The following is an 18,347-nucleotide window of genomic DNA, read 5'->3' on the forward strand; positions in this document are numbered from 1 at the left end:
ATCTCGCGCCTCTTTCCTCGCAGCGCGCTTTTTCCACCATATTCCTTTCCGGCAAGTCTCTGCCCCGGGAGGCCGCGCCCCTTCTTCTGTCTCATCCCGAGCTCTGGACACACCTCGCTTGCAGCTCAGCTCTGGTATTGGCCGCGCTCCGGCGGGCCACACCCCCCTTTTCCTTGCCGGCCTATCAAGCGCTTGGTTTCGCTTCAGCAGCCACGCCCCACTGTTTGGCGCGTTCTCTGCACGAGCAGACGCTTGCAGCCTTTGCTTTCCCTGCCAGCTGCCTCCTGTGCATCGCGTACTCTGTAAAGTGTCTCAGTCCCTGGTTCAGGTACTAGAACGTATTCCACTGCTGACTACTGCCACCAGTGCCACGAACGCTTCTCACAGCGATTCGCTCGCACCTGTCCAAGACCCTCACGGGGCAGACTTGAGAAAAGAACCAGAAAGCGTTTCCGTCTAGTTCTTCATCAACTTCTCCGGATCCAACTGCGTCAGCCGGAATACCGCTCTCTACCCGTTCCCCCTCTTCGCAGGCGGACGTCGGGTCAGATGTATCCTCTGTCGGATTCTGACTCAGATGCAGATCAGACTTCCGCAACGCAGGATATGATTGACAGCCTTATCTCAGCCATTATTCAAACGCTTAAGGAGGAAGAGGCAGCTTCTCAGGACAACTCTTTCTTTCAAACGGATGAAGCGTCCTTCTAGAGTTTTTCCCAATAATAAGGAATTTGATATCACTACGTCTAGACACTGGGAACACCCTGGTAAACGGTTTCCAGGGAGGAAACGTTTAGACATTTTATACCAGTTTGCTGCAGACCTTGTTAGCAAATGGTCCGAATCTCCTAAGGTAGATCCACCTTTGTCTAGATTATCCTCCAGACAGTGCTGTCCATTCCTGACACGGCATCTCTAAAGGACCCCACGGACAGACAAAATTGAGGCTCTAACCAAATCCGCTTTTGACGCTTCTGGTACCTCTCTGCCCCAATTTCGCCACTACCTGAGTGGCAAAAGTGGTGTCGGCCTGGGCCAAAACCCTACGCAGAGGTATTGTAGCTTCAGCTTCCGCACAGGAGCTAGCGGATTTAGCAGATCAGATTTCACTGGCTGGAAAGTACCTTCTGAATGCTTCTCTGGATACGGCTGCTTGCTCTGCAAGAGCAAACAGCAATATTGTCGCCATTCGCCGTGTCCTCTGGCTAAAGGTGTGGAACGCAGATCCTACTTTCAAAAAATCCCTCACAGGTTTGCCTTTCCAGGGATCCAGGCTCTTTGGAGGGCAGCTAGACCAAATGATCTCAGACGCCACGGGCGGTAAGAGCACTTCTCTACCGCAATCTAAGCCTAGGCGTTCCTTCAATAGAAAGGGACCCCATTCCTTTCGTCTCCTTCGCCTCCTCAGGCGGTGCCTCTCAGATTGACCGGTCTTCCACTCAAAGGGAGCGAAGGAAGCCTTCTTTCAGGCCTACCCCTCACTGGAGAGCTAAAGGCCGCTCCTCCAAATCTTCCAGTTCTCGCGACCACAGATTTTCTTCCAAATGATGGGTCACCCCCACCTGGAAATCTTTCCAGGGTGGGAGGCAGGCTTCTTTTGTTCACAGAGCCTTGGTTACCGGTGGTCGACGACACCTGGGTCAGGAAGATTGTCACATCCGGTTACAAAATAGAGTTTTCGTCGCCCCCAGAAAGATGTTTTTTTCCTCTCCCGCCCACCCAAACAGCCCTCCCATGTCCCAGGGCTTTTTCAGGCAGTCGATTCCCTTCTCACCTCGGGTAATCGTACCAGTACCTTCCAACCAGCGGTTTTTACTTAAATCTATTTGTAGTTCTGAATTAAGATGGCTCTCTTTGCCCGATTTTGGACCTCAAACGGTTGAACCGCCACCTCCGGATTCGGCACTTCAAGATGGAGTCCTTGCGCTCGGTGATCGCTTCCATGGAACCGGGAGAATTTCTGTGCTCTGTGGACATTCGGGATGCGTATCTGCACATTCCGATTTGTGTTCAGCATCAGAGGTTCCTCCGTTTCGCAATCCAGGACCAACATTTCCAATTCACGGCTCTTCCTTTTGGCTTGGTGTTCGCCCCCCAGAGTCTTTACGAAGGTAATGGCGGCGGTCATGTCCATCCTTCGGTCGAAGGGGATTCTCGTAATCCCGTCTTGACGATTTCCTCGTAAAGGGTCCGTCTCGCCGCGACTGCGGTCGCAGTCTCCAGATCACTCTGGACACGTTAACCTGCCTCGGTAGGATAATCAACGAACAAAAGTCCACCTTGATTCCGACCCAGCGTCTAGAATTCCTGGGCATGGAATTCGACACCATTCATGCTCAGGTCTTCCTCCCAAGGGAGAAATTCCTCTCCCTTCGGAGGGGCATCAAAGTCCTAAAGCGTCCTACCCCTCTACCTCTACGGCTCAGCATGAGGGTTCTGGCCAAGATGGTCACTTCCATGGAAGCGGTCCCTTATGCTCAGTTCCACTCTCGCCCTCTCCAACTGGCCCTTCTGTCAGTTTGGGACAGGAATCCACTCTCCTTAGACCGCCCAGTTCGCCTCCCTCTCGATGTGAGACAGTCTCTCACTCGGTGGACGCTATCCAATTCCATTCTGCGTGGGAGATAGTTTCTCCCTCTCCGCTGGCAGGTCATCACCACCGATGCCAGTCTCCAGGGGTGGGGTGCGGTCTTTCTCCACCTCACAGCCCATCGGCGCTGGACGGCTCAAGAGGCACGTCTCCCGATCAATCTCTTGGAAATCAGGGCTATTTTTCTAGCCCTCCTCCGCTGGCAGCCCCTCCTCCTGGGAAAACCAGTCTGCATTCAGTTGGACAATGCCACAGCTGTGGCTTACATAAACCATCAGGGAGGGACTCGCAGCAAGCTAATCATGACGGAGGTGGCAAAAATTCTGCGGTGGGTGGAGATCCATGTTCCCTCCATATCAGCTGTCCACATCCCAGGGGTGGACAATTGGGAAGCCGACTTTCTCAGCTGTCAGGGGCTCATGTCAGACGAGTGGGCTCTTCTCCCCGCTGTCTTCGACCAGATTTGCCAAAGGTGGGGCATGCCGGACATCGACTTAATGGCCTCCCGAGCAAACCACAAGGTTCTCCAGTATGTATCCAGATCCGAGGGCTGTCGGCTGCAACGCACTCATGATCTCGTGGGCCCAGTTTCAGATGCCTTACCTGTTCCCGCCTCTTCCCTTCCAAGGGTCACAAAGAAGATAAAGTCAGAGGGGGTTCCCGTCCTCTTAGTAGCTCAAGATTGGCCCTGCAGGGCCTGGCTCCCAGACCACCGGATCTTCTATCGCAGGGTCCCCTCTTCCACCCAAGTTCTCGGTCTCTGAATTTAATGGTATGGCCATTGAGGCCGCGATCCTTAAGGACTCAGAATTTTCTCAACGTGTCATGCAAACCATGATAAGAGCTAGGAAACCTGCATCTTCCCGTATCTACCATAGATGTTGGAAGGCCTTTTTCCGATGGTGGGACGTCAACGGTCTCTCCACTATAGTTTTTTTTACCTTCCTTCGCTTCTTGGATTTTTTCAGTCGGGTCTAGATTCGAACCTCTCCCTGAGTACGTTAAAGGGTCAGGTTTCTGCCTTGTCAACTCTTTCAAAGAGACCTTGCTTCTCTCCCCCAGGTGAGAACCTTCCTTCAGGGGGTTGCTCATGTTGCACCTCCTTACCATCCTCCGGTCACTCCTTGGGACCTCAACCTTGTGCTCGGCGCCCTCCAGTGTACGCCTTTTGAACCGATTTGGGACATCTTTTTCGCTTCATTTTTGGAAAGTAGCTTTTTTGGTTGCCATCACCTCGATCAGGAGAGTTTCCGAGTTGGCGGCGTTGTCCTGTCGTTCTCCCTTTCTGTTTCTTCATCAGGACAAAGTTGTCTTTCGGCCTGTCCGTTTCTTTTTTGCCAAAGGTGGTTTTGGCTTTTCACATCAATGAAGACATCGTCCTTCCTTCTTTGTGCCCTTCCCCAGTTCATCCTTTGGAGAAATCTATCCACAATTTGGATGTAGTCAGGGCTATCCGAGTCTACCTTGCCAGAACTGCTCCTTTTTGTCAGTCCAACCCTCTGTTTGTCGTCTCGGAAGGTCGTCAGAAGGGGCTCCCCGCCTCTAAGTCCACAATTGCTCGATGGATCCATTCGGCGTTCCTGGAGGCATACAGTGTTCAAAACAAACAGCCTCCCCCGGAGGCAGTACTGCAACACAGCAGGTGAGGTCAGACGGCCAGTGCTCACTGCGCCTGCCCCAGGCAAAAGAGAACAGCACAGGCGCCGGATTTCATAGCAAAACAGCGTGCAGGGGGTGGCGCCCCAGAAGATATGAGTGACGGCAGTTTGGCGTTTCCAGCAGGGGGGTTAAGACCTGCCTCCAGGTCTAAAGAAAGGTATTTTGGCAAATTTATAAAACGCTTTATTTTGGTACCAAAAACTAAAAGAGCCACCTTGTTAAAATGCAGCATTACTGCTGCACAAGGTGGTTCTTTTAGTTTATAACGGCTGGAGGGGGTGACAGAGGCCCTTTAACCATCTTCCCTGTCCCTGCTGAAGAAAAGCAGGCCCAAACCATGATGCTACCACCACCATGTTTGACAGTGGGGATGGTGTGTTCAGGGTGATGAGCTGTGTTACCTTTACACCAAACATATCATTTGGCATTGTTGCCAAAAAGTTCGATTTTGGTTTCATCTGACCAGAGCACCTTCTTCCACATGTTTGGTGTGTCTCCCAGGTGGCTTGTTGCAAACTTTAAATTACTTTTTATGGATATCTTCTTGCCACTCTTTCATAAAGGCCAGATTTGTGCAGTGTACGACTGATTGTTGTCCTGTGGTCACTATCCCACCTCAGCTGTAGGTCTCTGCAGTTCATCCAGAGTGATCATAGGCCTCTTGGCTGCATCACTGATCAGTCTTCTCCTTGTTTGAGATGAAAGTTTAGAGGGACGGCCGGGTTTTTGTAGATTTGTAGTGGTATGATACTCCTTCCATTTCAATATGATCGCTTGCACAGTGCTCCTTGTGATGTTTAAAGTTTTGGAAATCATTTTGTCTCCAAATCCTGCTTTAAACTTCTCCACAACAGTATCACGGACCTGCCTGTTGTGTTCCTTGGTCTTCATGATGCTCTCTGTGCTTCAAACAGAACCCTGAGACTATCACAGAGCAGGGGCATTTATACGGAGACTTGATTACACACAGGTGGATTATATTTATCATCATTAGGCATTTAGGACAACATTGGATCATTCAGAGATCCACAATGAACTTCTGGAGTGAGTTTGCTGCACTGAAAGTAAAAGGGCTGAATAATATTGCACGCCCCGTTTTTCAGTTTTTGAATTTAAAATAACCAATAAATTTCGTTCAACTTCACAATTGTGTTCCACTTGTTGTTGATTCTTCACTGAAAATTTACATTTGGTATCTTTGTTTGAAGCATTGTATGTGGGAAAAGGTTGAAAGGTTCCAGGGGGCCGAATACTTTCGCACGGCATTGTAACTCTGAATCCAGACTGTGAATGTTGGATTCTTGAAGTCGTCATGAGTTTAAGATACGTCCGGAACTTTCTCTGACCCAAAAGGTTAAAGGAGAAGCGCTATTAAATCTGACCCAGTATTAGACCACCGTACAATGGAGTGAAACATTCCAAGCTTAACAGCTGAACGACTTCCATTAAATTTTCCGCTTCCTTTCCTACAGGCAGAAAAGTCTTATCGAAACAACATTTCTTGCCAGGCCTTCAATAAAAGTTACAAATTTGTAGCGCAGATATGGCATGTTCAGTAATTTGTGACAATTCTACGACAAAATACTAGCGCAAACTGAAAAATTCCGCCGTCTTTGTTTTTTCACTTCTGTGACTGCTGCCCATCCCATACACAAGTGACCGATGAGTCTACCCGAGAACCCGTGCACTGCCATCTCGCAAGCCGTGAAATCCGTCTACACTTTTTTTTTTTTTTTTACTTTTTATTTCGGGAATATGAACCTTCATTACTACAACACGCACTGTAACCAATTTTTGTGAACTATCTTGAATAAGTTTGTTGTCGTCTGCTAAAAAAGTTATTGAACTGCCTCAACTAAATTTTTTTTTGTAAGCAATGAAATTATTAAAAAAAAGACAAATGTGTAATTCAGATTTATAAAAACAAAAAAAAAGCTGAGGCTTTCATTGATTTGATTGATTACGTGACTGCCATAATGTGGAAAAATCTGTGTGTAGGAGGGAAAAAGAGGCAATATAAGCCACATGGGCTAATGAGGTGGGCCACTATATTTTTAGACAGAAGTAGATGATTTATCTTGGTTGTGAATGGATATTCAAAGATGTACAGCCGTACAATTAAAATTCTGTAGCACGTGACTGTACATCTGTAGTAGTTCCTAAGACTCGAAATCTGCACTGTCTAATTACTGAATGTTATGCATAGTTGTGTCATGGGTGACTTGGAACTGTAGCTGCAAAAAATGGTCATAAAATCAAGAAAATTCCTTTACTAATGCCTAAGTTGCCAAGAGCATAGAGATATTCACCTGATCGGCTCCATAAAAGGCACCTCGGTGGTCCACGCTGGTCTCTGGATTTATCCAGTGGTGATCACAAGACAATCAGTGGCCTCAGAGGTGATTACTGGCCAAAGGAAGCAGAGACCAGTGGGGACCACTGGAACATAGAAGATTTTTTTTTTTTTATATATATATATATTATTTTATTTTATTTTTTTTTCAATTTCTCATGTTCTTCTATTAGTCACTTTTTCATGAATCCCAGAAAAGCACTTTAAGCTCGTCTTCATCAACCATGAACATTCACAGACCTTTTCCGGTATTTGCTCTGAATGATTATTTTTCAGTTGACTTTTCTAAAGGTACTGTTTTTTTTTTTTTCTAAAGGGAATCTTATTTGACTGCTGAGACTAGTAAAACAATAAAAAAGATTCCTGTTTTATAGTAATCCAGTATGCCAATACTGATAGAATCATTCAAATTAGCCTGAGCGTGCATTGGGGGGGGGGGGGGGGTGTCTATACATTGACGCCTCCTGCGCCATTCTAATATTTGCATGTGACTTTTAAGGTTGATTTCTCTGCGCTGGTAAAGATTACGACATGACGTATCATTTTGAAGGCAAGACACTTCCATCTGGAAAAATCTGTTTTTCAATGGATTAATAAAAAATCAACATAAGTGAAGGGGAGATGAAAAAAGTGATGCATTTCTGTCGCATTCAGCGCCCTTAATCATAGCCTATCAATTGAATCCTAGAAAGACTTAAACCTATCGAACCAATCGCCTTCAACCACGAATGTGGCACATATTAACCAATGAGGAACCTGTCTGATCCAGGAGATCTTTTCCCACTCCATACTGACTGCGCACAGTTCAGTAAATTAAACATATTATTTTAAAATACTGTGGTTACAGGCGCGTGGCAAAAGGATGGCGATCACTGGGGAATATTCTTTCCCCCGGTTTATTCCAGAGTCCCACAACTGACTCTACTTGGGTAAAATTAAAAGCTGATGTAATTAGTGATAAGCGAAAGTGCTGGGATTAGGTGTTATATCCACCCATGCTCGGGTGCCAATAGTGTCTTCGGTGTGCTCGAAAAATATGTTCGAGTCCCCGCGGCTGCATGTCTTGTGGCTTTTTGACACATGCAGGGATTGCCTAACAAACATGTCTGAAGGTGATTGGTTCCTAAAAGTTTAAAACAAAGACTTCTAGCATTCAATTGATATGCTACGAATAAGGGCGCTGAGTGTGCCAGAAATGTGTTGGGTTTTATAATCTCCCCTTCACTTGTCTGTTTTTCAGTCGATTCATAAAGATCAACATATTATTTTACCGAATGGAAGTGACGATTGTCCTTCGTCTGTTCCTATTGCTGCTGTGCTTCACCAGCTGATTCAGGCACCCTCCGGCTACAGATTTTCCCCAGCTATGTGGATGATCGGCTGGCTTGGTGAGCTTCGTCATTTCTTGTTTTTATAATTTTACGGCTGTGTGCACACGTTGAGGTTTTTTCGCTGTTTTTCCCGATAAAAACGCAAAAAAACCCGCATATAATAAGCATCCCATCATTTAGAATGAATTCCGCATGTTTTGTGCACAGCACCGCAGCATGTTCATTAATTTTGCGGGTTTTTTTTTGCGGATTTACCACTACAAAATGCATTGGGAAATGTCCGGAAAAAAAAGCGGCAAAACCGCATGCAGATTTTTTGCGGATTTCTTGCAGAAAATGTCCTGTTTTTCTCAGGAATTTTCTGCGAGAAATCCTGAACGTGTGCACATAGCCTAAGTGTTGTACTAGGAGTTATAAAGCCTTGGTCAGTAGTCTCAGCAGTAAAATTATCCCTTTAAGGATGTACAGCACTTTAAGATGAAAACTATTTCCAATGCATCCACTACATAGTGGTGGTGGAGTGTCGTTTTCTAAAGAAACACAATTAGAAGCTCTGTTTTGTGTCTTAAAAAAAACAAAACTATATACATAGAGAGATATTTAGGAAAAAAAATACACCGTGTTTTTTCTCGAGTATAAGCCGACCCGACTTGAGTATAAGCAGAGACCCCTAATTTTGCCACAAAAAACTGGGAAAACTTACTGGCTCAAGTATAAGCCTAGGGTGGGAAATGCAGCAGCTACTGGTAAATTTCAAAAATAAAAATAGATACCAATAAAAGTAAAATTAATTGAGACCTCAGTAGGTCAAGTGTTTTTGAATATCCATATTGAATCAGGAGCCCCATATAAAGCTCCATAAAGTTCATGATGGGCCCCATAAGATGCTCCATACAAAATACGCCCCACATAATGCTCCATAAAGTTCATGATGGACTCCATAAGATGTCCCATGTAATGGTGCATAAAAGGTTCATGATGGCCCCATAAGATGCTCTGTAGAATATTATGCCCCATCTGATGCTGTGATTTAAAAAAAATGACATACTCACCTCTCGTCGCTGGGGGAGAGGTGCCGATGTCCTGAGCAGACGTGGACACCGGTGCACTGTGGGGGTCAAGTGCCAGAGTTGCCGCAGGCTCAGCCCCCCTGCACTTGCGTTATTCATCTGTCCCCGTTCCATCGCACGCACTAACAATGTCATCGTGCCCTCTGACCTGAATGTCACAGCCAGAGGACGCAGAAGACAGAGCCCGGCGGTGGAACGAGGACAGGTGAATATCGCATGGCTCACCCTCCCTCGTCATACTGACCCCATCCTGACGCAGTCCCTGCTTTTCTGATGGTCTCTGGCACCCGCAGCTCTTTGTGTGTTCAGCGGTCACATGGTACCACTCAGAGTAATGAATATGCGCTCCACGCCTATGGGAATGGAGTCGTGTACATATTCATTACTCTAATGAGCGGTACCACGTGACCGCTGAACACAGGAAGAGCTGCGGGCGTCAGAGACCATCTGAGAAGCAGGGACCATGCCAGGAGCAGGTGGTATGATGTGACAGCTGCCGCTCCCCCGCTGATCCCCTGAGACAATGACTCGAGTATAAGCCGAGAGGCGCACTTTTAGCCTAAAAAAAAAGGGCTTAAAATCTCTGCTTATACTAGTGTATGGATGTATGTGTGTGTGTATATGTATATATGTATATATGTATATATGTATGTATATATATATATATATATATATATATATATATATATATATATATATATATATATATATATATATATATATATATATATATATATATATGTGTATATATATATGTGTATATATATGTGTATATATATATATGTGTATATATATATGTGTGTATATGCATGCATATATACATGCATATATATACATGCATATATACATGCACATGCATATATACATGCACATGCATATATACATGCATACATACATACATACATACATACATACATACATACATACATACATACATACATACATACATACATATATATTATTTTCTAGGTACTGTTCAGTAGATTGGTGGGAGAAAAAAGACTTCTAACTTTACTCGAGAAACCGGTAAAATAAAATTCACATTTATTTCCTGCAAATTAGTTCAATTATCTCTTGACAAGTCATGAGGTATGTAAGTGTATTTTTCTATTGCCAGGGATTGTAGTGACCTATAGGATGGAGCCAAGGTGTTTGCTTGGACGTATGGCAGTCACTTATTACCATTGTCCTACTGCTAATGATGCAATTCTATTATTCTGTTTGTTTTTTTTGTGAATTTATTTAATTGTCAATGAAGATGCCAAAAAGTAAATCTATTGTATTTGGAGATATAAAAAAAAAACACATTTGATTGTTTTACGAATTGTAATATTTTATAAACCTTGTAAATCTGAGCCATTGGAAAGTGTGATATTTTGTTGTTTTTTATTTTATGATGCAGTTTACATAATAAACCAAATAAATGGCAAAATGTTTGTTTCGTGTTATTCTGTTCCATTAATCTAACAAAATGAGCATATACCCTGTAGTAGGTAAATTGTAATATTACATGGAAATAACACCGGGTACTTAACACTATTTTGATCAAAAAAGCATAAAAGCCATCATGCCATGACAAGGTGTACCCAACCAGGACGGTTCCATCCGGTATCTGATTTTAGAACCTCACCTTGTGTCAGCCAACCTCACAATGATATACAGTGGCTTGTGAAAGTATTCACTCATTTGGCTTTTTACCTATTTTGTTACATTACTGCCTTTGTTTCAATATTTTTGTAATCTGATTAGTGTGTGATGCCTCAGTGCTAAATAGTCTAAGTTGGTAAAGTGAGAAAAATATAGGCATACATTTAATTTATGGGATCAAATAACAAAAAATGTCGTGTGCATAGGTATTCAACCCTTTTGCGATGAATAAAAATTTCTGGCGCAAACAAATTACCTTCATAAGACACAAGCTTAGTGACCGAACGTCCCCCTGTGTGCAATCTAAGTGTCACATGATGTCTGTCAGTATATACACTTTACTTTTTCTTAAAGGCCACAGAGGCTGCAACACCATTAAACAAGGAGCACCGCTAACCAAACAACACCATGAAGACCAAGGAGATCTCCAAACAAGTCAGGGACAAAGTTGCTCAGAAGTACAAGTCAGGGTTGGGTTATTTAAAAAAAAAAAAAAAAATCCTAATTTCTGATAATTCCTCCCCCCCCCCCCGAGCACCATTAAATCTATTATCGTCAAACGGAAAGAACATGGTACCACAATATCTGTCCATACAACCACAATAAGCCGTTCACTCAATAAAGGTGACCTTTATGGAAGAATGGGCAGAAAAAAGCCTTTACTTACACACAAAAATTGTAAGGCTTGTTTTGAGTTTGCCAAAAGACGTGGGAGACGCCCTTAAATGTATGGAGTAAGGTGCTGTGGTTAGATGAGACTAAAATGGAACCTTTTGGCCACCAAAGTGTAAACGCTATGTCTGGCACCAAACCAACACCACTTATGACCCCAAGAGCACCATCCCCGCAGTGAAACATAGTGGCAACATCATGCTGTGGGAATGTTTTTGTTTTTTTTTGTCAGCAGGGGCAGGGAAAATGGTCTTGAGTAGAGAGGAAGCTGGATGGTTCAAAATACAGGGGTATGCTTGACCAAAACCTGTTTGTCGGTTAGTGATTTGATACTGGGTTGGAGGTTCACTTTCCAACAAGACAGTGACCCAAAGCATACTGCTAAAGCAACACTCAAGTGGTTTAAGGGGAAACGTGTAAATGTTCTGGAGTGGCCTAATCAAAGCCCAGACCTTAATCCAATTGAGACTCTGCTCAGACTTGCAGATTGCTGTTCAGCAGAGGAAACCATCTAACTTTAAAGACTCTGGAGTAGTTTTGTCTTGAGGAATGAGCAAAAATCCTTGTGGCAAGATGTGGAAAACTCACAGACTTATCCAAAGTGACTCGCAGATGTAATTGATGCAAACGTAGGCTCTACATAATACTGACTTTAGAGGGGTGAATAGTTTTGAACACTGAAGTTTTCAGTAATTTTGAGGTATTTGTTGTTTGCTTCACTGTCAAAAGAAAACCAAATGTTCACCGTTGTAGGTACAGTGGGGCAAAAAAGTATGTAGTCAGTCAGCAATAGTGCAAGTTCCACCACTTAAAAAGATGAGAGGCGTCCGTAATTTACATCATAGGTAGACCTCAACTATGGGAGACAAACTGAGGGAAAAAAAATCCAGAAAATCACATTGTCTGTTTTTTTAACATTTTATTTGCATATTATGGTGGAAAATAAGTATTTGGTCAGAAACAAACGATCAAGATTTCTGGCTCTCACAGACCTGTAACTTCTTCTTTAAGAGTCTCCTCTTTCCTCCACTCATTACCTGTAGTAATGGCACCTGTTTAAACTTGTTATCAGTATAAAAAGGCACCTGTGCACACCCTCAAACAGTCTGACTCCAAACTCCACTATGGTGAAGACCAAAGAGCTGTCAAAGGACACCAGAAACAAAATTGTAGCCCTGCACCAGGCTGGGAAGACTGAATCTGCAATAGCCAACCAGCTTGGAGTGAAGAAATCAACAGTGGGAGCAATAATTAGAAAATGGAAGACATACAAGACCACTGATAATCTCCCTCGATCTGGGGCTCCACGCAAAATCCCACCCCATGGGGTCAGAATGATCACAAGAACGGTGAGCAAAAATCCCAGAACCACGCGGGTGGACCTAGTGAATGAACTGCAGAGAGCTGGGAGCAATGTAACAAGGCCTACCATAAGTAACACACTACGCCACCATGGACTCAGATCCTGCAGTGCCAGACGTGTCCCACTGCTTAAGCCAGTACATGTCCGGGCCCGTCTGAAGTTTGCTAGAGAGCATTTGGATGATCCAGAGGAGTTTTGGGAGAATGTCCTATGGTCTGATGAAACCAAACTGGAACTGTTTGGTAGAAACACAACTTGTCGTGTTTGGAGGAAAAAGAATACTGAGTTGCATCCATCAAACACCATACCTACTGTAAAGCATGGTGGTGGAAACATCATGCTTTGGGGCTGTTTCTCTGCAAAGGGGCCAGGACGACTGATCCGGGTACATGAAAGAATGAATGGGGCCATGTATCGTGAGATTTTGAGTGCAAACCTCCTTCCATCAGCAAGGGCATTGAAGATGAAACGTGGCTGGGTCTTTCAACATGACAATGATCCAAAGCACACCGCCAGGGCAACGAAGGAGTGGCTTCGTAAGAAGCATTTCAAGGTCCTGGAGTGGCCTAGCCAGTCTCCAGATCTCAACCCTATAGAAAACCTTTGGAGGGAGTTGAAAGTCCGTGTTGCCAAGCGAAAAGCCAAAAACATCACTGCTGTAGAGGAGATCTGCATGGAGGAATGGGCCAACATACCAACAACAGTGTGTGGCAACCTTGTGAAGACTTACAGAAAACGTTTGACCTCTGTCATTGCCAACAAAGGATATATTACAAAGTATTGAGATGAAATTTTGTTTCTGACCAAATACTTATTTTCCACCATAATATGCAAATAAAATGTTAAAAAAACAGACAATGTGATTTTCTGGATTTTTTTTTCTCAGTTTGTCTCCCATAGTTGAGGTCTACCTATGATGTAAATTACAGGCGCCTCTCATCTTTTTAAGTGGTGGAACTTGCACTATTGCTGACTGACTAAATACTTTTTTGCCCCACTGTATGTTCTTTACAAGAACTGTTACAAACCCTCAAAAAAAAATAATTTTTTTTTGCAAGCCACTGTAGATGGGAGCAGAGTAGGACCCAGACGAGAAACTACAGCAAAACCAAAGAAATTAGCATTTTTGTTGGGTTTTGTCTGTGAAATGGCCACAGTGTGAAGGTGCTCTTACACATTGCACGTATACCAACTTATGCTCTGGCTCACTTCTTTGGTTAACCTATCTAACCGTGATCTATGTGCAAGTCTTTAGTGGCTCCTTGCAATATGTCATACATCGGTGTACTTCAACTTGAGGCTTTTTGGATCTTGCGACACTACAACTCTACAGCCTGCAGTTCTCATGGTTCGGCAACAGTGCTATACATTAACAGGATCTCTGGAGTTGTCTGATTATATCCTTGTGCCTGACAGATGTTATTGGTGTTTCCTTAGTTTTCTACATATAAAAGACTCCCAGGATAATCCAAATTATGTTCTGTAAGGATGTGGACATTTTAGAAGTTTCCCCTTGATCTGTGATCCAGAACTGAGAGCCACCAACATGCATTAATGAGTATTGTTATGATGGACTTGGGCTCTTAACCTTCGTCCGGCTGACTAGGTACAATTATAACTATTCCGTTTTTTAAGATTGCAATAACTTTTCGAAAAGCCGTAGAGGGCTGAAATTCGTGACATCTCTGCAGTTTTGGTCCAGAATATATTGGCCAAATATGACAGTGGAGGTATATATACCTCTGCAGCCTGTTAATGTAAAATTATGCAGCCTGAAGAAGGTTAAATAGATTGTCGAGTAATAGAAAGAAAGAAATGTAGAAAAGAACCTACATTCCTAAAATACCTGTAATTAGCAAACCAAACTCCTTTTGCCAAGGTAGGTAATCACTTTACAATTAAAATGGGTGCTGTCAACTTACATCAACAGAAACCTGTCTGAATATGATAAGACAGGTTGCTGACTTTCCACCCTATCTGATTTAATACCAGAGATACCAAGGGAAACTCCATGAAGATGCCTTCATGAGAGCGCACCACACTGGTCCTGCTCGGGATTATAGGGATGTGGCTGCATAATGTATGGTAGCATGATACACCCATTTCTCCAATGTGTCCCAGTAGCTGTTTTCAACACCAAAATGCATGTTGCTCGTGCAACTGTGAGCAACTGATGTGGCCTAAGTGTGCCACCATATCTTTAAGTTTTGTATCACGTCACTCCTCTTTAAATTAGGTGCTCAGAGAAGGGATGCCAACCCCTATTTCAATATAATAAGAAAAATCCGGCACTCAAAGAATCATGAAAAAATGATTTGTTTATTAAATGATCCAACTTTAAGTCATATATAACGTTTCGGCCTTTATGGCCTTCATCAGACTAGAATACAAAAGAGACAAAAAAAGAAGAACATAATACAGAATAATTCATTACAAGCCAATATAAATCATAATCATTTTACAAATATATCTGTCATTCCTCAGATCTGCTGGATCTTACATTGTGAATACAAAGTCAAGAATTCCTCCTACGTTTACAGAAAAAATTGATTTATCCATATAGTTCATATCGTTCAAAATAAAAAAATAAAAAAAGAAAAAATCTTTTTCAACAGAAACAATCTTAGGTATCCATCGTATGGCTCATAAAACACGAGTCCATAATACATTTTCCAGACCAAAAAATATGTATAAATAAAAAATTAATGTACAGGCAAAAATTACCATACACTATAATCTATCATGATAATCCCAATATAAAAATAGGGCCATATATAAACAACTATATAAGGTATGATGTCCGTACCTCATAACCATAACTAATAAGTCCCATATAATAGAGCCTCCTAACCAGGGTAAACAAGGAAGGGAACCATGGATTTACAAGAAGAAAGAAAATAAAAAATGTGAACGCTTACCAGTGGATGCAGACACTAGTGAAATCACTGGTATAGCATAAAGGACCCCAATAGGAGTTCTAGAACCAGAAACAGAGATTTAGAAATTTAAATATAGACACATTACGTCACATAAGGAATCCAACATGTGCGCACCCCACAGTCTCTTATAGTAAAAATACTGAGCAGGCTTACCGGATCAAAGAATGAAAAATCCCCGTGTGGCTGACCGCGAGGAGCGGCGTGTGTAATGTCCGATACCCAGCTGTTCTCAGATCGGCGCTAAAATAGCCCTCAACCCGGAAGTGACACGTCAGGAGGCGACTGGCACGCAAATGGAACGCAAGGAAGAAAGGCGGCGCAACCGGAAGTGCGTCACCACGGTGTCAGAAGTTAGTGCTCATCAACGGAAGCAGTGAATCTCATAGTAAAGAGCGAAACTCCTCCTCCACATAGAATCCGACAGCGCTGGAACGTACAAATCGTGTAAGTATGGTGTAAAATACAGAATCAATTCATCGCCTATGGAAACAGAAAATGAAAAATAGAAAATTAATGAACTTAAAGAAGGATAGAAGGCAAAACTATATGAGACTATCGGTATAAAAAAGAAAAAAGAACTCCAAAGGAAAAAATAAATTCCACCTAAGACTATTGTATATCACTAATTGGGAGTATCAACATAAGTACATAAATATATACATTCACAGAACATATTATCAGAATGATATCTCCTAGCATAAGTCTCCAGTCGGGATGTTCACAACTGTCACATATTTAAAAGAGACCCGCAAGATTATAGTCCCTATTTAGACCCTTGGGTTCCAAACTTTGCAAAAAATGGATCCAGTAAGCTTCTCTATGTAATAATTTTTTCTTTAAATTACCTCCTCTTCTATTTAAAGAAATTTGCTCCAACACTAAAAAGCGTAATTGTGCTATTGAGTTTTGCCTTCTATCCTTCTTTAAGTTCATTAATTTTCTATTTTTCATTTTCTGTTTCCATAGGCGATGAATTGATTCTGTATTTTACACCATACTTACACGATTTGTACGTTCCAGCGCTGTCGGATTCTATGTGGAGGAGGAGTTTCGCTCTTTACTATGAGATTCACTGCTTCCGTTGATGAGCACTAACTTCTGACACCGTGGTGACGCACTTCCGGTTGCGCCGCCTTTCTTCCTTGCGTTCCATTTGCGTGCCAGTCGCCTCCTGACGTGTCACTTCCGGGTTGAGGGCTATTTTAGCGCCGATCTGAGAACAGCTGGGTATCGGACATTACACACTCCGCTCCTCGCGGTCAGCCACACGGGGATTTTTCATTCTTTGATCCGGTAAGCCTGCTCAGTATTTTTACTATAAGAGACTGTGGGGTGCGCACATGTTGGATTCCTTATGTGACGTAATGTGTCTATATTTAAATTTCTAAATCTCTATTTCTGGTTCTAGAACTCCTATTGGGGTCCTTTATGCTATACCAGTGATTTCACTAGTGTCTGCATCCACTGGTAAGCGTTCACATTTTTTATTTTCTTTCTTCTTGTAAATCCATGGTTCCCTTCCTTGTTTACCCTGGTTAGGAGGCTCTATTATATGGGACTTATTAGTTATGGTTATGAGGTACGGACATCATACCTTATATAGTTGTTTATATATGGCCCTATTTTTATATTGGGATTATCATGATAGATTATAGTGTATGGTAATTTTTGCCTGTACATTAATTTTTTATTTATATATATTTTTTGGTCTGGAAAATGTATTATGGACTCGTGTTTTATGAGCCATACGATGGATACCTAAGATTTTTTCTGTTGAAAAAGATTTTTTCTTTTTTTATTTTTTTATTTTGAACGATATGAACTATATGGATAAATCAATTTTTTCTGTAAACGTAGGAGGAATTCTTGACTTTGTATTCACAATGTAAGATCCAGCAGATCTGAGGAATGACAGATATATTTGTAAAATGATTATGATTTATATTGGCTTGTAATGAATTATTCTGTATTATGTTCTTCTTTTTTTGTCTCTTTTGTATTCTAGTCTGATGAAGGCCATAAAGGCCGAAACGTTATATATGACTTAAAGTTGGATCATTTAATAAACAAATCATTTTTTCATGATTCTTTGAGTGCCGGATTTTTCTTATTATAAGTGTGCCACCATGGCCTCCCATGGAGCACATCTGGGACGTTTTTGGTAGGAAATTGCAAAGCAGTGGATCTTGATGATTTGTGTGCCCATGTGCATGAAAGATTGCAGAACATCCATTAGACAACCTTAACTGATGTGGAATAAACACGTTTTTGAAGCTTTTGCTTCAAAATTTTTCATCATTTGCATATCATTAACATTTCTATCCATCTTGTGATTTTCATAACTCCAAGATTTTTCCTTCTTGGTGTTGTAATTTTAATGTTGAAGAGAGTCAATAACACTAATAAGAATGCAGAGTGCAAGGAACTGGATGAATTATGACCTCTGTCTTGTACTCACAGCTGTTGGAAGTTTCTGATCTAGTGTCTCTGATCTCTAGTGCCACGCCATAAATAAGAGCTGTACCACCATAGGTCACACTGTTATAAAAAAAAAATGTACTGTATATACTCGAGTATAAGCCGACCCTCCTAATTTTGCCACAAAAAACTGGGAAAACTTAATGACTCGAGTATAAGCCTAGGGTGGAAAATGCAGCAGCTACCGGTAAATGTCAAAAGTAAAAATAGATACCAATAAAAGTAAAATTAATTGAGACATCAGT

At 42.4% G+C, this 18,347-nt stretch overlaps 1 protein-coding gene across 1 annotated transcript in view; it reads left to right on the forward strand.

Annotated features, from left to right (window-relative positions):
- PLEKHA3 (pleckstrin homology domain containing A3) overlaps positions 1 to 17,708 on the forward strand; it is a 47,087-nt gene extending 29,379 nt beyond the window's left edge. Inside the window, exon 8 of the mRNA XM_069733217.1 lies at positions 16,591 to 17,708. Coding sequence (XP_069589318.1) covers positions 16,591 to 16,709 — 119 coding nt within the window. The 3' untranslated portion in view covers positions 16,710 to 17,708. The remainder of the gene's footprint in view (positions 1 to 16,590) is intronic.
- Positions 17,709 to 18,347: the final 639 nt, after the last annotated feature.

The sequence above is a fragment of the Ranitomeya imitator genome, chromosome 7 (genome assembly GCF_032444005.1).
Source record: "Ranitomeya imitator isolate aRanImi1 chromosome 7, aRanImi1.pri, whole genome shotgun sequence".
Classification (NCBI taxonomy): Eukaryota; Metazoa; Chordata; class Amphibia; order Anura; family Dendrobatidae; genus Ranitomeya; species Ranitomeya imitator.